Source organism: Heliangelus exortis, chromosome 6 (genome assembly GCF_036169615.1).
Source record: "Heliangelus exortis chromosome 6, bHelExo1.hap1, whole genome shotgun sequence".
Taxonomy (NCBI): domain Eukaryota; kingdom Metazoa; phylum Chordata; class Aves; order Apodiformes; family Trochilidae; genus Heliangelus; species Heliangelus exortis.
Window position 1 is genome coordinate 25,933,304 of NC_092427.1, and position 22,394 is coordinate 25,955,697.

General features: G+C 45.3%; 1 protein-coding gene and 2 long non-coding RNA genes across 5 annotated transcripts in view; 2 read left to right on the top strand and 1 right to left on the bottom strand.

The window, feature by feature from the left end:
- Nucleotides 1–977: 977 nt before the first annotated feature.
- Nucleotides 978–22,114, bottom strand: LOC139797673 (uncharacterized). Of its 2 annotated transcripts, XR_011726544.1 has the most exons (4): nucleotides 21,797–22,114; nucleotides 2,996–3,128; nucleotides 2,349–2,486; nucleotides 978–1,712 (listed from the first exon to the last, which is right to left on the bottom strand). It is a non-coding gene; the product is annotated as an uncharacterized lncRNA (long non-coding RNA). The 2 variants fall into 2 exon arrangements; XR_011726545.1 differs by lacking the exon at nucleotides 2,996–3,128.
- On the top strand, nucleotides 7,620–11,974 carry LOC139797674 (uncharacterized). Its single transcript, XR_011726546.1, has 2 exons — nucleotides 7,620–7,946; nucleotides 11,782–11,974. It is a non-coding gene; the product is annotated as an uncharacterized lncRNA (long non-coding RNA).
- The window catches only part of SP3 (Sp3 transcription factor), a 42,748-nt gene continuing 35,424 nt past the window's right edge, over nucleotides 15,071–22,394 (top strand). For both annotated transcript variants that reach the window (XM_071747318.1, XM_071747320.1), the window contains exons 1-2: nucleotides 15,071–21,784; nucleotides 22,109–22,233. In XM_071747318.1, coding sequence (XP_071603419.1) covers nucleotides 21,778–21,784; nucleotides 22,109–22,233 — 132 coding nt within the window. In that variant the 5' untranslated portion in view covers nucleotides 15,071–21,777. The remainder of the gene's footprint in view (nucleotides 21,785–22,108; nucleotides 22,234–22,394) is intronic.

The following is a 22,394-nucleotide window of genomic DNA, read 5'->3' on the forward strand; positions in this document are numbered from 1 at the left end:
TTAATTAGGAGCTCCCTCCAATTATTCCTGCTGTGCCTGACGGGCTGTCCCTGCTCCCCCCGACGGGCTGATTGGATACTATAAACTCTCTGACTTTAAACAGTTGAGCGGTGCCAGGGGCTCATGTCACCTCCCCGCAGAGCCAGCAGTGCCCACGCTGGTTCCTCTCTGGTGCCAGTGAAGCGCCTGGGACCCGACAAGCCCTGGAGCCCGATGGGAGTTGGGATGCTGCTCTAAGAAGTGAGCTCGGCTGGACCGGCACAGCTCCAGGGAGCCTGGGGACGGTGCCAGCCGATGAGTGACCCTTCTCCTGGCACAGGCAAGCACTGGGCCTCAGGGTGGTGCCACATCCTGGCAGGGCAGGGGGCGTTGGCTTTGGGTGGGTGAGGAGACGGGCGGGACAGCGGGGGACGGGAGGAGCGGAAAGGTTTATCCCAGCAGCAGCATCGCTGCCAGCGAGGGGGAAGTGACAGTACCTGGTGTCAGAGCAGCCAGCTGAGGCTCTCGGGCAGGGGAGAGGGATTTGTATACTTGGGTCTTGCAACATACAAACCCACAAAAGTAGCTAAAGCCAATCAGGATGTGGAGATTTGCTTAATTGAGAAATAAGCACATAGCTGTGGGTCAGTGACTACACAGCTGATTGGCTGAAGCTATTTTATTTTGGAATAATTTACAGTTGTTAAATGGATTTGGAAAAGCTTTAATAGTGGTTATTAAACTATTGACTTAGCCTGACGTGTTCAGTGTAGTAATCCGTGTTTGTGTCTGTTGCCGTGACGAGGCTGCTGGAGCCGGGAAAGGTGCCGGAGCGCTGCCAGAGCCCGGCAGGGAGCGGCGGGGACCTGGGTGAGGGGCCGGGCAGGGCAGCAGCAGCGGGACGCAGCTCTCATCCAGCTCAGAAACGATGCTTGGCTTCCCTGTAGTTACAAATTCATTATGTGCATCTGCATCACCATCTACTGACCCTAATTTAATGTCAAAAAAACCCTTCCTGTACAAAGGGTGTCTTTTTTGTACCTGTGCAGATGACAGAACCATTTGTAACTCATCTTTGCAATGAGTAACTTCGAGTGCAGTACTTGTCCAGTGGCCTTCTGGACAGAGGTTCAAAATGTTACACATTCATTTATATCACAGTAAAGAAAGTGCTAGTGAAGGACTACAGAGCACATGTTTTACGATGCTTAGAAAAAAATCCCTGCAAGTGGACTAAATATCTCCCAACCCATCATGTCTGCTGTCCACAGGTGATTTACAGAGCAGTTCTCTTCGCCTCTTCTCTCGTCTTCTTTTCCTATGGTTAAAAAGGAAGTGGACATCTACTTAGAAGACAAATTCCCCTTCTTCCCCTGTGTTTAACCTCTAAAATGTGCACAGTACTAAACGTTGGTCTTGTCTGAAAAGCCATTCTATGGGCTGGCAGCTCTGTGTTTAGTAGAGAGGCTTTGCTAGGAGCCTCTCTACTAAAGTGTAGTGGAGCTCTTGGATGTTTTATAAAAGCTTTTTTCTCCAAAATGTCAGTTGATGACTGAACTCCAGTAGATGTTAACTAGGAAGAAGGAATGCTAAGCAGTCCGATTAAAACAAAAGAAAACAAAAAATCTTAAAAAATGCATTTTATCCTCTAGACTTTCACTCCTTGTCTCAGGCAATGTTACTGTTCCATTAGCTGTCCAGTTAGGCAGAATCCCTTCAGGGGGAGACAGGACCTACATTTCGAAAGGGAAACAAATGAATAAACAAACCATCGTGCACAACCTCTCATCTATCCCTGCTAGTTTTCAAACAAAAAAGAAAAAAAAATTCAAGACTCTTTTAAAATATGATAAAAGGGCAGGGGAGGTCAGAGGCTCGTGGGCTGCCTTTGGAGGTCACCTTTGAGGGCTGCAGCGCTGCAGGCAAGGGCTGCAATGTTTTTATTCCCTGTCCTCTCCTCAGATCACTGCTTTGGAAGCGCTGCCTCAGCGGGAGCAACTCGCTGGACTGACAGAGGATTTTTAGGTTGCAGCAGAGAAGAAAAAAGCCACCTATTCAGTAACAATTACAGAAATGGTGTGAAGTGTCCCTTGTCAGGAGCATGGGTGTGAAGTGTCCATGTACAGCCATGTTTTCAGCTTCATCAGACCCTGACCGGCAATGGGAAACCCCAAGTCCTGGCCCACTTTCAGCCAGGACTCCCACACCAGCCTGGGCAGCCTGGCACACTCCTGGGTATGCCAGCAATCACATTACTGCTTTTCCTGCCATTTCACAGGTGAGATGAAATTGCTCCTTTTCTGGCAGCTTTCCTAAGCCTTCATGTGTGCCTTGTGATGGAAACCCATAGCAGCAGTGACAAAGCTTACCACGTCCCTATCTGGCTCTGGCACCCAAGCAGTCGTGTCTCAATATGCCCTGGTGATGCAGGAGGTGCCTGCAGTGTGAAGTCAGGTAAGAGGTGGGCACTTCCAGCAGTAGCTTCTAGAATATCAACATTTCTAGTGCTGAAAAATAGTGGAGAAAAGATGTTTTGTGAGTCAGCAGTGAAAGTGTGTTTTTCCTCAGCCTGAGTCCCCTCTTTTCTTAGTCATCGCCTGGGAGCTTGGATGAGAACAGAAACTGTGGGTTTTGGGAATAGTTCAAATAAAACTTTGGTTTATTTATTATTTTTAAATATACCCAGATATTTTTTCTTCCTTTTGCCTTTTTACTTATGCTTCTTAGCTTATTTTACTTAATGCTTCTTAGCATTTCCACTTTTAAAAGACCATGTTCTCATTTAAATTGTTACAATTGGTTTTGTTTTAGAATTGAGAGTGTTATTTATATAATGTATATGCATGTACAAATACACTCTCTATATAAAGTACTGCAAGTGGGAATTGCTACTTTTCACTCATACTTGGCTATATAATAGTAAAGAACAAAATGACAGTTTGCTACCACAAAATTAAAAATACATAAATTGAGGGGCTCCCTGTATTTCAGAACTGTGTGATGTCATTGTATTTACCTCCAAGTACTCTATGAAGTATCCTGTGTGAGGGCATTAATCTAGATAGTTTACGTAAGACTGTGAAAATTCAATTCCAGAAATGAACCTTCCCATCTCTAGGAACAGCTGGAGAGGCTCAGGTCTACTCATCCTCCTCAGAAAGGACATGAGGAATTTGGATTAGATACAGATGGAGTGGGGATTTTGTTAATGACAGGGAGAGAGACAAACATGTTGAGGCATAACTGCCCGAGTACAAACACATAGGATCTGTGTGCATATTTCTGACTTTAAACTATGAACGCCATAAATACCCTCTCATGCAAGAGGCAAAGCATATGCAAACATAACAATATCCCATTACCTCTCCTGTAAAAAGAATTTTCATAACTCATTCATACCCCATTGAATAAATGCTAAGATTCACTGCTGGCTGTTAATTATCCTCTACAAAGACCTGATTATTGTGTTCAGTCTTAGTGAAGGCACAGTTGTTATTGTAGTGTACACTGAGACAACGGTACCTGTGGGACCACGGGGCAAATATGCTTGTGCAGAATTTTAACAGGGAAAGCTCTATTGCTCAGAAGGGATTCTTAGGGTGGGATTTTGATATATGCTTCAGGAAATTAAGCTTTTTCAAGACAAAAACCTTGCTGTGACTCTGAATATGATATTGCACCGTATTTGAAAGGCACCAGCCACTTAAAAATTGCTTGCTGTTATTAAAAGGAATTTCTAAGGCTACTTTGACTGAACAAGTAGAAAGGAGGAACTGGTGTGTTTTTCCCTGTTTTACACCCCGATAATCATATCACGTTGGGTATATGCAAGAGCTCACAAGACCCACTCATCTTCTGGGGGTTTTGAGGAGTACTTGGAAGCCACTGTCCAAATTCAGCAACCTGCTTCCCCCACCAGCATGGTGGACAAACTCCAACTTTACACAGGAGCTTTCCCTGCAAGTCCCAGTGCAACAGGAGAGAGACAGATGGAGTCATCCTGTGGGCTGGGTATGATGCTGAGGCCACTGGACTCTTAGACTTCAGAAAAAGAAAGACTGGGAATGAAGGTGACTTTTCCCAGTGAGCCTTGTATTTGCTGTGCTAAACGGCTGGGAGTGCTGCAGCCACGTGGTGTTTCAGCAGGTCCAGGAAAGATTTGCTGAAGCTGTTATTTTAATGGGTGGGTTCTTTCCTACATGGGCTCCACTGTCTGAATGTCACAGGAGGCAAAGCTGTGTAATGTGTGGGTTGCTAAAATCATTGCTTCTGGTATGAAGTGTGTTGGTGGCTCTAGGCTCAGGTGGGAGGACCAGCCTTGCTCTGAGGCAGCATGGTAGCTTCAAGGAAGTCAACCTCTCTCCCTGTTTCTTCTTCTCATTTCTATTTTATGTCACTCTTCTCTTTGGTGGCACAGGAACAAGCACAGAGTTGTGCTGCTTGTTCCAAATGTTTGTGTTGAAAGGAGAGAAAAAAGCACGTAGCTTTGGGTGGAAACAGTGAGAACAAGAAAACAATAAACAAAGCTGAAGAAAAGAGAAGTAAAACTTCTGTACAAGCACAGATTGGGAGGAAGGGAACAGAAGATATTAGGCAAGTTAAGCAAGAACTTTGGGGTGGGATATAAGAAACCATGAGATGAGGATTAGCCACAGACTGACCCACTGCTGGTCTGGTTTACCAAGTGCTGGCTATGGCACAGCCTCACCTGGAGCTGCCTTTCCCAGCAGGGCCAGTTGGATATGTCCCTGGCAGTCCTGCTGTTGCCTGCTCGTCAGAGTTTGAACAGAATGGGGTCTTTGCTTTTGCTGTCCTAGTAGCTAATCCAGTATAGCAGTTAAGAAAGCAACACCAGAAGATGTAGTTTAGTTAGAAGATATTTGGCTCCTTGACTTGCATAAAAAAGAAAGACCTGTGTAGGCTTCCCCCCTCTCCCAAATCCCAAACTTAATCTGACTGTAACAGCAAAAATAGGTTAATTACATCTTCTGCTCAGTTGCATTCAGCTTTAAATCCCGTCTGATACTTGAGAGATACTGGTTTTCTTTGCACTGCTGTAGTTGAGTAGGCTACTATCAGTTCATGCTCTGAAACTTCCAAGTTATAGCAGATAGAAGCAGTCATCAGCTAGAAATGTTTTAGTTCTTTAAGCACAAGCTAAGAGATTCCCACTGCCAGGTGGCCAGCAGGAGCTGTAGAACATCTCCTGTGGTGATCCCATTTGATTTGAACCTGATGGTTGCAGCTCAAGTGATCCATGTCAACAAACAGGATCCAAATGCATTCACAGCCTGGGAAATATGGCAAGACCATTTTGTCTGTAACTCTTCTTGTTATCCACGATTATTTTTTACTCTTTGGCACACCTCTGGTTTAGAAGGGAGGACTGTAGATATTTTGGGGTTTTAACAATGTTTCTACAAAGTGTGTAATGTTCTAATAGCTGCTTGCAAAGTTCTTGTTTATTTGGGAGCAACTTGTATCACATCTGTATAACTTCTGATGTTCAATACTAAAATATTTTGAGAGGATTTTAAAGATTTTTTTTTTCCTTTGTTGATTTTTGTGATGAGTCAGAAAATAGTTTTGATGCCCTTTCTGCCTCTGATTTTCTTGACCCCCAGCTGCTGTCCTGCAGCTGGAACAGACACACACCACACCTCCTGGGGTGTCACTAGCAGCACGAGGGCAAAACAGCCCTCAGCAAAATTCCATGGGAGACATGCTGTGCTCCATGTGTAGGGCTGGTGGATCAAAGATGTAAACTAAGAGTATGCAAGGTTTTTCTTCAGTTCCTGCAGGTTGTTAAAGCTTGCCTTAATTAAATTTACCTTCTAGGAACATGGTATCAGTGTGGAAGAACGCTGGGTGTTCCTGCTTCTCCAATGGTTGGATTGTATTTATCAACATTTTATTAAAAAGAATGCAAAAATGAATTTGCAAAATGTTGGAAGGCAGAAGGAATTGGCTCGCTGGTGTCTAAGGAGTGTGTTTCTATTTGTGTCTCAGAATGGCAAGTATGATCACGTTCAGGTGCTCAGGCGGAGCAGCAGAGTGGGCAGACTGTCAGGGCTCTGACCCGAGGAGGGATGAGTTTGCTTTCCCTCCTCCCGTCTATTTTCCCCTTTCATTCAACCAAGCAGCATAACCACCTGGTACTGCAGCATTTAAGTGCTGTCTTGCAGCAGATGCACACAACCCAGAGTGCAGGCTTTCCTGGTATATACATTGCATCTTGCTACTGAGACTCCCCTAATCCAGTCCTAAGTGTGCTTCTCCCAGTGAGCAGCTGCCACGTCCTCAGGGCTCAATTCACACTGCAGTTAAACACTGCGCAGCAGATGAACAGTCCTTCTGCTTGTGTAGCCTTCAGTTTTGGCCTAAATAGTAGCTTATATACAGTTAGTCTATACACGTGAGGGAAAGAAACACCAAGACAAATGTTCTCTGCAGGTCAGTGAGGTGTTGAGGTGAGCTGGACTTCTGATTGTTCAAGAAAATGTGCATCAAAATACAGGATGCCTTTTTGCAGCAGTATCTGGCTTTTCATGTCTTGTCTAGCAACTGCAGAGGGTATGTGCTCAGGGATCACTGTTTCCTGGTCAATGTTGTGCCTTAATGTGATTCAGGGCAACGCTGGTGGGAAGGAGGGAAGGAGCCCAACTGGGACTGCCAGCTCTGAGGGGTTTGGGCCCTCGCAGCAAAGCCTGGATTAGGGTGAAGCACCCGGCTCTTCCCCTGAAGGAGCCTATGCACAAATGGAAGAAGGCCTAGAAGAAGCTGTTTCCCTACCTAAAGATAGGGATGATTTTCTGAAAAGAAAGGCATTGAGGACACCACTGAAAAGAAGTGTCTGAGCAGGGCTGGCACAGAGGGCAGGTGAGTGCTGCTTCAGCTGATGTACAGCTGGTTGGGGTTGCACATCAGAGCTTGTGAGTGGCTTCAGCATGGAAGCAAATGCCTGTGGAAAATAATGGTGTCAAATGCACAGGTGATGGGCACAGTGGGTAATCACAAAAAGTATGTGAGAAAAGCACAGAGGAGAGATCAGCCAAAGGGAAATAGACCAGTGGCTGGGTAAAAATGGAAAAGGAAAAATGGTGGGAGACTTATCCCCCAGCTTTTGACAGTTTTGGGGACTAAAACAACTATCCAGTGTAAGCACTAAATCAAAAATGTTTTTTTTCTTCTTTACATGAATAAGCTAGAATGTTTTTTGGATCAAGAATGACTATTAAAATGGGAGCCTGTTTCCTGGAATGGAAAAAGGAAACTTCTACAGCAAGAAGGAGGTTAAAAAGAAGCAGGAGGAAGGACTTTATCCTTCTTCAACTCATCCTTAACTTTCTTCTGGAAAATGCTTTTCCTGATGGAAGGATACGTTATGTAAACCACACAGACTGTTTTTATTAAAGTAAAGTATTCTGACTTTACTTTGTGTTGAGTTTTCAAACATAAAACTGAATGTGCTGCTACAGGCTCATTCTGGGCCCCTTGAGCCAATGCCCATGGTTAAGGCACAGCCACAAGCCCACCTCATGGCCTTACCCCCACCCCGTGGTGCCCAGACCTGCAAGAGTAGCCAGGGAGAAACCAGGCACCAAGGCAAGGGGGAGAGGAGCAGCTGGGTGCCTGGAATGCTATTTTCTGAATGGCAGAGGCAAAATATTGGGACAGACCCTTCCTGTGATGGCCAGATGGGATGACAGCAAGAGCAGCAACTTAACGGCACCAAGTGCCTCTGGACAAGGGAATGTTCTGCCTTTGTTTCGGTTACTTTTAATATCTTCCTGTTATTAGCAATGACTGCTGAATGCCCCTTCCTCTATGCCAACAGGCTGCTTGGCTGCAGGCACATCAGTGTAGTCTGTCACATTCCATCAGTGTGCAAGGAGCAGCCCCTGTGTCCGTGTGGGAATACCACTGTGCCCCTGAGGATCCTGGTGGTACCTCGTACACCTACCCATGTGAGTAAAGAGAAGGTTGGGATGGCCACCAGGCCCAGCTGTGGGGGCATTTTGATCTAATCACATCTCGTATATGGGAAGGAGTATCATTGTATTTTTCAGCAGTGCTTTTTCTGACAGTTTTAGATACCTCATGTGGGGAAAGTAGTATCTTTTAAAGAATACATTCTATATTTGGTAATGATTCGAGGCATGAATGTGTCTGAAGGAGAAAGGCTTTTCAAGCAGCATGCTGCTGGCTCAAAGGTTCTTCAACAAATTCTGCTGGGCTCTGCCTCTGAGCAGAGCTGCCCCCTCACCAGCCCAAGCCTTGAGGGATCAATTCAGGAACTGCTTGAGACTCTGCACAATATTCTTCTATAGTCCCCTTTTTTCTCTGGAAGAAAGACAGAGGGAAATGTCAGAGAGAATTTACAACTTAGATGGGCGGGTGGCAAGGCTTGGAAGCTGTACAGAGATGATTGAGAGAGGAGCACTGTCCCACAGGGGTGGGACACTGCACAGGTAGACTTGGAAAATTTTTACTTTTTTCTTCTTTAAGTACAGCACGGCCTTAAGAAAAAATATGTGGAAAGCCAAATCTAGTTAATCTCTAGCCAGTATCTCGGCAATAGCACTAACTGACAAAATGTTGGCAATGGCAAACATTACCAGGCCCAAAATCTCAAGTTGGCTGTCAGGATACCCTTCCTGCTCACAATATGCATGAAGTGGCCGAAATGGGTGAGCATGGGTCAGGCAGCAGCAGGCTCTGTGTGGGCTTGGCAGGATCCCTGCTCACACACTGAAGTGCCCAAGAGGACACGGAGCTCTTAATGAATTCAGAGCCACTCTCTCTATTAGCACCTGGAGTGGTTTCCCTTCTGCAGAACTGCAGGTGCATGGTGCAAGCAGAACCTGGGCTGGTGCTGCTTGGGAGCTACATCTGTAGCTGGCCCATTGCTTCCCAGGATGTTAACTGATGCTGTGTGTCAGCTGTTTGCAAATTGTAAAGGCATGTGTATCTGGAAAAACTACAACAGGAAGGAAAAGCATCTTCCAAGGAACAGAATGGAGCAGAGGGCAAATAATTAAACTCTTAGTCAAAATGGTGGACAAGAAAGAATATTGTTCCATTTTATTTCTTACAGCTGCAAAGATGGTGAAAGAGAGGATGGATCTGGACCCCAGAAAAGTGAGTTTAGTACTTGGTTATGCTGTGACCTCTGGCAAGGCTTTTGAGACTCCTGCACATTTCATTCGTGGATTGGGATTAATCCATCTCGTGATCAACAGAGTCTTTATGAGGAGAACATCCCCAATGGACCTCAGGCTGGGAGAAGTACTGGAAGGAGTTATCTTATTTCTATAATGGGCACTGCTGAATTAGATAAGAAACAAGCCAGAATTTCAAACAGTTTTGGAGTTGAATAGTGTTGGTATCTGACAAAGAGTAAATGTTTTATACCTGGAGATTAGGATATTTTGTTTCTCACAATGTAAACAAGAAAATATTTGTCTTTGTAGATTAGCTGCACCAATGAAAATGCTTCACACAATCACTAGTTGGAAGTTCTTCAGGTGGTTAATAGATCCCAAACTGACTGGTGCAGACTGAAACAGGGGAGCAGAATTAAATAGAAGATCCTGGGCAGGTTGAAGTCTTTTTGCTCAACACAACGCAAGTTATGCTGTTAAGTCCCTTCTCTGCTTATAATCATCATGCTGATGACTTGTGTACTGAATGTTGACAAACTGATGAGGAAATGGGAGAAAGGAGCATTAGCTCACTGTTGTGTTGGCTGACACTTGTTTTTGATGTGTGGGTGGCTGCCTCTCTGACCTGTGGGAAATCATTAACGTGCTTTAATTCTTATTGATTTCTATGTGACAAAAGTAATACCTAACTCACATTTTTCACAGAAGCCAAGCTTGGCCTCTTTATGATGACTTTCACAAATAGGTTTCTTCTCTCCATGGAAAGCTCAGAGACAAAGTTTCACAGATCATTCATAAATGTCTAAAATTGTGGGGTTTGTGTTGTTTTGTTTTCTGTGGCCTTAGAAACCTGCTTCTTGGCGTGCCTGAAAATAATGGAAATAAGGAAACATTTTCTGACTTCAGCACTTCCAACTAAAAGCATTATTGTGAATTACAGAACTCTGGAGGTCTGGGTCCCAGCAACTCCAAAATCAAGCATGTGTTTAACTTCCAGCCCATGCAGTCTACTGTCCTGGGGTCTTAAATCCTTAGGGAGCAGTAAATAAGAATAAGGCAGCTTTCTCCCTCAGGACTAGAATTAACTTGCAGATTTAATTGACCTGTTTTATTGCAGATGTTTATGTTGAATTGTCCTATTACAGGAATTATCACTCATCCAGGGAATAAAATGGCTCCAGCGACTAACTTCAGTGTCACATAAAAAAAAAAAAATATGAGTACTGACAGTTTTCTAAGGTTTTATGATTCTGTTCCCTTATACTGTTAAAATGAAAGTCAATCTGTTAAATATTTACTTATTAGACAAACATGCTGTTCTAACTTCCTCCCTAAGTAATGAATGACAGAGCACAAAAAGAAGGCTACTTGTCAAATTTATTTTAGATTAGTGTAGGAAAAACAGGGACTGACAGATACAACATGCTGAACAGAATGGGTATTTATTTTCCCATAAAATTGCAAAATGTATCTAGTTTAGAGGATTTTATTGCTCCAAGCCTCGGAGAGTCCTATTACTGTGTCAGGTCATTATTATTCTCTTAGCAAAAGAAGATTTAGGAAAAAAAAAATTCATGAAAAATATAAAAATATTTCAGGTTAGCCTCACATATGTAGTGGCAATAATAATAATAATAATAACAATGCCACAAACATCCCTTTATCACCTTGTGGCAGGGGTGGGCACTTGTGTTCTTCGAGTTAATCTTTTTGGGAAGAAGAGGGGAATAGCAGGATTTGGCTGCTGAATTCTTTCATTATCTCTCCTTCCTTTGTGTGGGGTACAGAGGACTGTGAATCACAGCACTGCCCAACACAGCTACGGGTATCCATGGGTGCACTAATTGCCTCAGCACCTGTGAGCAAGATTACTGAGCTTGAGAGCCAAGTTTCCTTGCTATACAACATGTAGAAGAATAAAAAGTTCCCAGATGCTATTTTTAGGGATGTGAACATGACTAGCAAAGAAGGGTCTGAAGTGTGCAGTGCAGAAGAGAGGTAAAGATGAAAGATGAGCTGCTGTGACTGGGACATAAACAAGGCAAGCAGTCAGTGAGAAGGGAAGGTGCATGTTGGAGCACCAGAGGTTGTCCCCAGATCCATGACTGATAGGTGATGAAGTAAACAGACAAACGTGCCCCGGTGATGAACAGGGAAGAAATGTGGTGATACAAGAACTGTAGTGGGTAAGTGCCATGAAGATGGTGTGTCTGCTAGTGCAGTATGACATCATGCAGGACCTGGTTTGGACTCTCTTGCTTTCAGCTTTCCTTTGGCATCCAGGTGAGATGCCAAGGCCAGGTGGCACTTGGTGTGCATGTCACCCACAGAGCAGCTGAGCTGAGGGCCCTGCACTGGCAAGGGACAAGAATGCCAAGCAGCCTGGCTTCCTCCCTCCTTGAAGTGCATGGATGCTGCATCTCTATTACAGAAAAATCAGGAAAGTCTATAGTCCTAAGATGTGTGTCTCTCACCAAACTTCTGAGAATGGCTAGACACTTGGACATCAGTGATGCAACGGGTTAGAAAGTGGGATGAAAGGCTTTTTAACAGCACTGGCTCTTACTAATTTCAGAACCAAAGTCCTGGCTGCCAGGGCACGAAGTTGTTGTTCGTTTCTTTGTTTGTTCTTTCCCAGTCTCCAGACTTGGAGAACCTGAAGATGCTGTTTCCCCTGTGTCTAGTGTGCTGAATGCTTATCACTGAGACTGATGAAAATATCCCATGGAGTCTTTGAGAACACATTCTGGTTCTTCCTTTCATCTTGGGTTTCAGCTCATCCAGGTTTGAGAAATCCATATGAGAAAAATAAAATTACCTTTTCTTCCCCAGAGTCAAAGAGTGAAAATCGATTATGTTGTCTCCAGAGCTGGACAGCAATGGAATAGAAACCAAGCACTAAACAGTGGTTAGTGAGGTGTGGATATGATGGGCTTGGTTTCCCTTGGGTGCTCTCCTGTTTGGATTCTTCTAGGTCTACATAGCTGGAAGCTCCAACTGCAATTTTTCCTGTGGGTGGGTATTCCTGACATCTTTTATCTTTGCAGCTTTCTTGGTGTTTAATAAGGTTTTAACTCAAACTGCAGTGGGTCTTCTTTTACTTAGCAGCCTGTTTTCATGAAATGTACAGGAATGTAACACTTTTAGCCTTTTATTGTTCTGTCAGATGTGGTTAAAATTGGCTACTGTTTGTTCTTGTTCTCTCTCTTTCTCTTGCACAACGTGCAAGTATGTACATGCACGTATGTGTGCACACATGCGCACACACACAGAGATTTATTATACACGTGAAGAGATAATGATCTCAAAACCCTTTTCATTTCTGTAGGAATCCAGGCTTGGAAAAAAGTATTGTAATGCTTTTTCTTTGAGAGAGGAAAAGGAGGACGAACTAATTATTTTTTTTTTCTACACAGTGGACAGAATATTCAGTTACCACTCTGTATAAACATAACATGTGTTGCTGAAAATCTGGCACCACTATTGTAAAGTAAAAGATGTAGTGGGATTCCTGTCCTGGAGCTGGATACTTGTGCTCAAGCATGGCATGCACGCTTTGCCTTCAGTGCTGAGGGGTCTTGCTGGGGCTGAAGGAATGCGTAGGGAACCTGGGCTTGCAGTCAAGAGCCTGTTTCCATTACACCTGAGTTTTGCCACAGAAAACAAGGCATTTTACCCTTCGTTGTAAGTAATTAAGATGATAGTGCTGTTTCTGAGTTTTCCAACTTTGTGAAAACAAACTAATAGCAATGTTCCACTTCAATAATTTAGACATTAACTGACACGGGAGAGAGAAACAATACATTTAATTAACTTGCATTAATTAATTTTTAGAATTAGGAAGGACACCTGCAGCAAGTGCAGACATTGCAAGTGTCATTAGATTGGGAAGGCTGTGCAGTAACTCTGAAATGAACAGGTCAAAAGGACCAAGAGTGATGTCTAGCTTGGTCTGAAAAGCATGAACTGTGTGATTGCTAGTGAGCTGCAAAAAAGATGATGAAGATGTGCATTTTTTTAAAGATGCTTATAGAAGGCAGAGGTTAATTAGCAGCTAAAAACGTCTATTGCTGTTTATGTCAGCAGCATCAGTGTGTAAATTATTGTCATTTTCAAGCCTCAAACGTGTCTCTTTCAGACTGAAGCAGAAATAGATTAACAACTCTTTTACTGAGGCATTTCTTAGATAAATTTTAATTAGTATATTTTTTCCCCCTGAGAACATTCTATTCTGTGACTAGCACTGGAATTTCAAATCTCACTCAGCTTTCTCTTCCTTGGCATTTGTGATGCAATTCTACGTGTCTGCAGGATGTTGCAGGAAGGTAAGGTGAATGTATCTGTTACCTTGGTCTTGTCCAAATTTTAAATTTTGGCTTCTCTGCCATGTAGACAGAGAAAAATCTGAAATGAGCCTTGGAACTTTCCACCTCATCTTTCGAAGTTTTTAAGTAGAAAGGCACAAAGCTAATTTGTTCTGCTGCTCTTAATGCTTATGTCTACACTAATGAAATTATGCTCATAGGAAAAACCACAGAGGTTTTATGTGCACTGTGGAAAAGAGCCAGAACTCTCTTCAGCAACTGGGATTCTTCACAAGGGTGGCAGAGAAGATCAAACGATGGAGACATCCAAGCCAGATGGTCTACAGGTGGCATGGGCTTCCCACACTCCTAGTGCCAACAAAAAATGCTGACAACTGCTGCAAGGCCAGGTCAGTCCTGCATCAGACACCTCCTCTGGAAGGCTCTACAGCCAGGCATGGCCCCCAGCCCTCTTCTGGAAGTTGCTGCCCAGAACTCCTCTTTCAAAGATTCCATAAAGGATTGTGTTTCTTTAAGAAGGGGAAAGAAAAAAAAAAAATGAGGCTCCCTCACCTACAGGTAGGTAAGAACTTGGATCTGCTACCCAGCTTTATGACTCTCCCTTGTGTATAAACATGGATGCCCACACAATCCCTCACTGCTCAGACCACCTTAACCCTGTGGCCATTAAGCTGCTGGAACTGGGGCTGCTGGAACTGGGGCTGCTCAGCAACACTTTGGGATTTGCCAGTGGGAGCACAGGATGTGGTTTGCACTGTAGCCCCAGACTTCCTTCTCCTGGAGGGACCCACATAGTCTTGTTTACTCTTGCTTTGGGAATGGGATTTCAGACTGGGGTTCCTAAAAATATGTCACATCATCCCTCTAAAATTGTTTTTTTTTCAGAGTACATAACTCCCGTTACTAAGTTTTCAAGTTTTCAGTGAACATATGTGCATGTATATAATTTGCCAGTCTCTTTCATTTCCATAATAGCCCACTTTTCCACCAGTACTATTAGAAGTAAAATGCCAAACTGGGAAACAGAATTAAGCTAGATAAGAAGTACACAACAAAGCACTTTTTTTTTTTCTTTCAGGTGAATTTAATTATGTATCTATTTTTCCATTCTAATTTTTGATGGGTTATGGAGAAGGGTCATTAGAGGCCATATTACTGATTCTGAAAGTCTTGGTTATGGACTTCTTCCTCTTAACAATTTTTCTAACCTTATCTAGAGGAGCTCTGACTTTTTTTATTATTTCTATAATTAAGTCATATTTATTGTGATGACCTTAAAGGGTAGGAATTTAAATATAAACAAACAGGATAATGATGGGGCCCAAGGGCAGGAACTTTCAGGATGCTTGAAAAAAGATATATTTATTTCTCACATAAGCAAGGTGAAATCAGAGTTGTCTACAGTGGTTTACCTACCAATGGGCAAGTTTTCAGCTATGTATCTATCTGCTTTTTCTGACACCTCTCTCCAAATGGGAGATTAGATGATTTTTTTCTGTCTTTGTAAGAAACAAATTTTGTTAACTAAAAAAAGTTTTTACTTAGATGTAATAAGCTGCCAGTTGAATAAAAACCACCCAAATTTTACATGGAATATACATATAATATACTCTTTATTTATTCATATACATGACTAAAAAAACCCAACAATACAATTACCGAGGGGAAAAAACCAACCTTGTGCCAAGTACATTGAAATTACTCTCCTGTCTCAGTCACATAGATTAACATAAGAAAGAAAAAAAGAGCAGAAATTAGTTTTCTCTAACATGTTATTAAGGACACAGAGTCTGTTTACCAGTCAAATAATAGATGTCCCCATGGAACTTTACAATTTGCAAAATATACAAAAATGTATCATCCAGCGAGAGTTGCAGCTGTAACAAATGAGGAAGAATTTCTGACTAAAAGGGAACATGACTTATGTTGTCCTAATTGCTTAAAAAAATTTCATAAATACAATGAGAAGGCCATAAACAATGCTCCAGAGGACTGTCCTCACACACTCACGTGTGGAGCCAGGACAGACTTTCTGTTGGCCTCATTCCTTGAAGATCTGTCATCTCTGTTAGTGAAGAGTCACAGCTTTTAGAATTGTGCACAGATGGGGTGGTAAGGCTGCTTATTCACAGGTCCTTCCTCTTACTGTGGCTGGGCTTCCTCTTACTGGGCTGCCTGTTACACACCTCCAGTCAGGTGCACAAAGCTTCTGGAGCTGGCGTGCTCCTGCTGGGAATGCTGTGATGTCCAGCACTCTGCCAGGCCTTATTCCAGCAACAGCTTACACTGGATGTGAGCAGAGCAGTGGAATCCAATGTCTCTCCTACTAACAGATGAATCCAGGTACCATTCTGTTGGACCTCTCTTTAATGGAGTTGTTTCAGAAAGAAACAAGGATTTTTAGAATTGCTTTCCCAATGCTCTTCTAAAATCTGGTTTAACTTTTAGTAAATATTATTAGTCTTCCATATGGTTACACTTGGATACACTTGTGCAGCAGATTATACCAATGCCTTGGTATTTCAGATGCTCCTGAGTGCTGTTTGTGCTCCTCCAGAGGCTAGAAATTCTGGGCTCCTGACAAGCACTTTACACAGACACAGCCCAAAGCAAGTTCCTGAGCAGTTTGGTAAGCTTGACACCCTGAATTCATCTACTTGCTGCTGCTGAGGGGACCCAACCTCTCCTCATCTGCACCCACTCATGGAGCCCTGTACCCACTCACTGTCTCTAGCTTGACTCTGCAGCTTGCCATGTGGGGAGCAGTGTATTATCAGGGTTTCTTTTCTGGCAGTTGTGTAAGTTGATTAAATTATGGCAATGTCAATGAGCCAACGCTCAGCTTCTTCTGGTCAAACCACACCTACTACTCAAACCTGCTCCTGCCTTGCAAAATTTGTTCTCTTCCAGCCACTGATCTCTGACTAGGGAGGTGCTTCCTGGAGGATGACAACACCAGGCCAGCCAACACCTTTCTCTGCCCACTACTGCTTCCCTGCTGATTTTACACCAGGTGAGGACTCATTTCTCTGTTGACTCCTAAAGGGATGAACTCAAGTCATGCATCTATCTTCAGCTGCTAGGTGCTGATTCAAGAAACCTCACAACCTCCTGTCAGTGCTGCCTGTGGCCCTATGTAAACATCTCCCAATAATCTGAAGCAACTGGGCTCATACATGACACAGAAATTAAGGGTGCAATGTCTAGGCCTAGTTGCTAGATTCTTTTTCATGTATGCTAAGACTTAAATGAATTGTGAAGGAAGGATGAAATTCAGAATGAATTCTATTAAGTTTAATAAGGTCTGGTTCAGAACCTTGTAATTATCTTGGGGTTTATTGTGCCAAGTAAATGTTTGACACTTATAAACCAAAACATATGCCCCTCCAGATTCTACTGAAATTTTAAACAGATGACTAAAGTGAAAGCAGGTACCTCAAGTTCAAAATTTAAAAAAAAACAAACCCTGAATTGTTGGGTTCTGTGTCCTAGTTACTTTTTCAGACATGAGATTTACAGATAATTCTGCTTGTTGTCCCTTCAGTAAAGGATGTGTTTTAAGGTAGCTTGTTTAACTGAGTCCCTACTGATTATTCATTGTTATTTTAAACCCAATTTTTCAAACTAAAGCAACCCGTGTCTGAGTTATCCCAGTGATACAGAACACACCACAGCAAAAAGCATTCCTGCCTGTCCTGCCAAATTGCATTCTAGGATTCAGCATGTCAAAACCACCACATTACAGAGGAAGAGAGCAAAACAGGTGTGAAAGCTGAACTGGGCCACATACCAACAATTCCTAAATAATATGGCCTTCTAAATAGATGCAGGGTCACCTATCGAAGGCTCTCCTAAAGACAGACAGGGCGTAACTCATTAGTTTCAAAGGAGTATACAGACAAAAAAGACATTTCCAATACAGCCAGCACTGTACTGGTTGTATCAGGTGCTGTGCTTCCTTCTGATCCTGTTACTGATCACAGAAAGTTAGGGGTTAGAAAGGGCCTCTGGAGATCATCTAGTCCAATTTCCCTGCCAGAGCAGGTTCACCTAGAGAAGCTTGCACAGGATGGCATCCAGGAGGGTTCTGAATGTCTCCAGAGATGGAAACTCCACCACCTCTCTGGGCAGTCTGTTCCAGTGCTCTTTTACAGTAAAGTTTTTCCTTATGTTTCTATTGAACCTACTGTGCTCCAGCTTGTGACCACTGGCCCTTGCCCTGTGACTGGACACCACTGAAAAGAGTCTAGTCCCATCCTCCTGACACCCACCCTTCAGGTACTTGGAAGCATTGATGAGATCCTCCCTGTCTTCTTTTCCAAGCTGAACAGAGCTCCCTCAGGCCTCCCTCATATGGGAGATGCTCCAGTCCCCATACTGGTACTCTGAGACCAAGCTCCAAGACTTGACTTAAACCAATGAGAGATGTTACAATGGCCATATGCAGCACTGCACTTTAAACCAAAATAAAAGGGAAGTGTTTTAGTGTTCTTTCCTATTTGCATCTTATGTGATCTTTCAAAATCATCCCTGAAGTTTCATCAGAAGCTGGTAGGCATCACTTCCTCTCCTGAACTCTACCACTGCTTACCACATAGGCTGCTTTTCAGTTCTGAAACACCCACACTTGGGTATCTGGTGGAGGTCTTCTCATTATGTGTAGATCAGTGTTGCTTCCTCCAGATCTACACAGTTTGAATTACAACACCCTCCTCCTTTGAGCAAATGGATTTGAGAATTCATCCCAGGACCTGCAGTTTCCCACAAGCAGCCTAGAAGCTGGAGGCAAGGGCTTGAAGAGGCAAGACTCTTTAATAATGAGCTGGTCATGGTTAGTTTATTCAGATCACATACTGATACAGTATGTCTGGTGGGTAATCTCAAGAAAGAGGAAACAAGGGCTCCTCTAATTGGGCATGGAGCTCAATTTCTGTGCAAATAACAGCACAGCCCTAGCCCAACAGGAAGACCCAGAACTTCCAATCAATATGGACACAATGGTCGCTCAGATACATCCAGGATTTTTCTAGTCAGTCTTCATGCAAGTATATTGGTAAGCAAAATGCTACAAGTAATGTCTTTTCTATTTTTCTTTTTAGCTTGATTTTGTTTTTTACTTCTCATGTGTTCCTAATCACCAGTACTGAGTCTCTTCTTTTTATCTTTTTCATAACAGCATACCTTTTTTTGCAATTATTATTATTATCCTACTTTTAATAGTAATATTAATATTCTCTTTTGCTTTTTAATCTGAATTTAATATTACCAAAGTGTCCCCATATTGTATGTACTTGGCTAGAAAAAGCTGGTCCTCAGATTGTGGAGCCTATTTACATCCAAATTTTACTGCACTGAAAAACCAAATCCCACTGTTGATATTTCGGATCCTTCTGTCATAAAGCATTGCAGTTATGTCCCAAGCCTGCAATCAGACCCAGAGGTAAACTACTCTATACACAACATCTTACTTAAGTCAGAGTTCTCAATGTGCATCCAGCAGTAGAAGGAAGACTATGGAGTTAAAGACCTAGACACCATCATCTTCCTGAACACTGTTGGTATGTGGCAAAACCCTGCTAGTTAGCAAGGACCAGTTTTCTACTATCATTCCCACCTTCACAACATATTAACAGGAATTATTTCTCTTACACATCAGTCAGGAAATAAACCACTTCCTAGTTTATCGGAAGTCTTAAGTCATCTCTAATAGTTCTGGTTCCAGGATGACAGAGCACCATCCATTCCACTGGCAGCTTCTGGTATGGCAAAATAAATTGCAGATTTTATATCAGCTGGACAAGACTTTTTTCCTAGATTCTACAGTAGTCTGGTGGATCACGTGATCTTGCACTTTCATTTTTCTCCTAAAATTTGCTTGTGTATATACACTGACACACTTTAGAAGGTTATATATTTAGGCTTTTACTGCCTAAAAATTATTTCTGATGTTCTTATGTCAGAATAAATATGACTTCTGTTCCTAGTTATAACTTTTGCTTCTCAGAGTGTTCTGTTATTAAAATATAAGATATGAATTGAAAAAAAAGCTCTTTTATGGCTATGCTATTTAACTTGCCAACAACTGACAGTAAAGGAGAATCACAAAACACTATGTATGCAAATACAGATGTTTTAAAAACCCAAGTGGGGTTTGGTTTTTTACAACCCTAAAAAAAATTGTGACAAACAGCTTTTGGATTAATTTACAACTTACTGTTAAAAGTCACCTGAAGGCACTCTCAACATACTTGCAAAGGTAAATGAGTCTAAAATAAGACTACACATCACACAGTAAGAGCAATCTTCCATTCACAAGGCAGATACTGCAGTCTTCCTCCATCATAACTTCCTGCTATTAACTTCACATCTTCTCAGTGCATTCTTTTCTGTACTATAGTAGTTTCTAGGCTAAGCCTGGGTAGTTATAGTGCAAGGTCATAGTGCTGGACTGATTAAAAAGTACTGTTCATTCTCTGCTGAGAGGCTGTTGAAAATTCTGACCATGTTTCTGGGTTTCCTAGTTACCAACTTCTCCATCTATTCATCTGGGTAGCCTGTGATTTCAAATTCTCAGCACAGCTATAGCTATAGGAGACTATGCTCACTGTATCTCCTAGGTAAATCTTAGTGATAATTACATTAAAGATTGTAACAGGAAAGTAGGTTTGAGCGCTCATCTGATGTTTTGCACCCTCATGCAGGCTCCCTGGAACACCATGTGAAAGGTAACTAAGAAGAACTCTTTATCAGGAGAGTCTAGAAGTTAGGGGTCAAAATCATTGCTTCAGCCTACACACAGTCCTGTCACCCTGTGACTGACTGCATTTGGGCCTGAGGAAAAGGCACGCTGAAGCTGTTCCCCTTTGCAGGAACACTTCAGGAGCTGCATGGTGTCACAGAGAAACAGGCCCCACTAATAATCATTTCTGTATCATCACATACTTATATAATGCTTCAAACGTATTTCCTGCCTTGGTGTAGCAATCCCAAGAGCTCCCAGTTTCCTTTGTGTTGCATAACGTTAGGGACCCAGCAGCAAACTAACGCCGAGGGGAATTTTTTTTCATTCTCCTCAACACGACTAAAATAAAATCTGCTGTCATGGGTGCCGGGTTTGGCTCCCTCACTCCGAGCAGAGCAGGCTGCGACCCATGACACCCCTGTCGGAAGGACGTGGCGTGTTAACATCTGACTCAAGCCTTACCCTCCATGGGTTGCAGTTTACAGAAAAGGCAAAGGCTCTTTTTAGATTCAGCCCGCCCGGGTCAGCCAGGTGCGAGCCCGCCGGGCCAGCACGCTTATGCAACACCGGCGGCCCGGACATTGCGCTCTGACTCCCGGGGCCGCGCCGCCGCGGCCAGAGGCCGGCGCTGACCCGGACCGGACCCCCCGTCCCGCAGGAGGGGGGCTGCCTGCCGGGCGAGCTCCCGGGCCCCGGCGCTGGTGCGGGGCCGCCGCCGGGCAGGGCCCGCACGGGCGGGCCGGTTCCCCTGGGGACGGCGCGCCGACATTTTAGTGCCGGCCGGGACAAAGCTCGGCCGCTGCCCCGGAGCCGCGGCTGTCGCTTGGCGTGAGTGACACCCCCGCCAAAGCGATTTCAAACGAGCGCGGCTCCAGCCCGGCGCCTCCCGGGCACAGGCGCACCGCGCCGCCAAAAGCGGCGGGGGAACGGGGGAGGGGGTCGCGGGGCAGCCGCCGCGCAGCTGTGCTGCCTCTGCGCCGACCCCCGCGGCGCAAGCGGGCGGGCGGGCCCGGCGGGTGAGCCGTGTCGCCCCGGCGGGGGAATCGCGGCGGCGGCGGGGCCGCTCCCCGCGGCGCGGGGTCCGCCCGGGCCCGGCCTGCGTTAGGCCGCGGGCTCCCGGCGGGTCCCGCTCATTGTTCCTCGCACAAGCCCTGGCAAACAGGAAGCCGCCTCGGCATGGGGCGCCCCCCCCCGCCCCTGGCGGGTGACTGGCAGGCCGGGCGGCCAATGCGAGCGGCAGCGGCGGCGAGGCGCAGCCAATGAGCGCGCGCGCGCGGGAGTAGGCGGGAGTTCCGGGCTGGCAGGCGGGCGGGCGGGCGGCGGTGTCGGCCGGGCCCCCTCTCCCGCTGCAAGCCCCACCTTTCGGCTTTCCCGCACCGTCAATCAAAATAGGAAAAAAAACCCCGGAGTAGGCTCGGGCCGCCGCCGCCGCTTCAGCCCGTGAGCACAATAAGCATGTCCCCGGCGGCAGCCGCCTAGCCCCAGCCAGCAGGGCCTGTGTGCGAGCCAGCCCGCCTGCCTGCCTCCCGCCCAGCCAGCCAGCCAGCCGGCCGCTCGCACTCACACCATGACCGGTACGTACGCACCGACCGAGCCGCCCCGCGGGGCTCCCTGCTCCTGCTCCGGCCCTGCGCTTCCCCGCTCCGGCCCCGAAGCGTCCGTGTGCGAGCGAGGCGAGAGCGGCACTGAGAGCAGCAGCAGGAGGAGCAGGGGGAGGAGGGAGAAGAGGGGCAGGGGCAGCAGCACGGGGAGGAGGAGGAGGAGGAGGAGGAGGGCTCCGTGCGGGAGGGCGGGGGGAGCGCTGGGGTTAGGGGGGGGGGAGAGGGAGGGAGGGAGAGGGAGGGGGGTGATCGCTCCCGTCAGTGACTCTCCCCTCCCCCTCCCCGCTCTGCCCGCAGCTCCCGAGAAGCCCGTGAAACAAGAGGAAATGGCTGCCTTGGACGTGGACAGCAGCAGCCACAGCGAGTATCTCCAGCACGGCAACGGCGCCGCCTCGGCCTCCGCCGGGGCGGCCGCCACCCAGGTAAGCGCAGGCCCGGCCGGGCCCCTTCCCCCCCTCCCCCGGGTGACACGTTGTGAGCGGGTGCGGGAGCCGGTGCCGCCGCCGCCGCTTCCTGTGTGCGCGTCTGCGAGGAGCCCGGTCGCTGTCCCGCACTAACCGCCACCCACTTTCTCTCCCTGAAC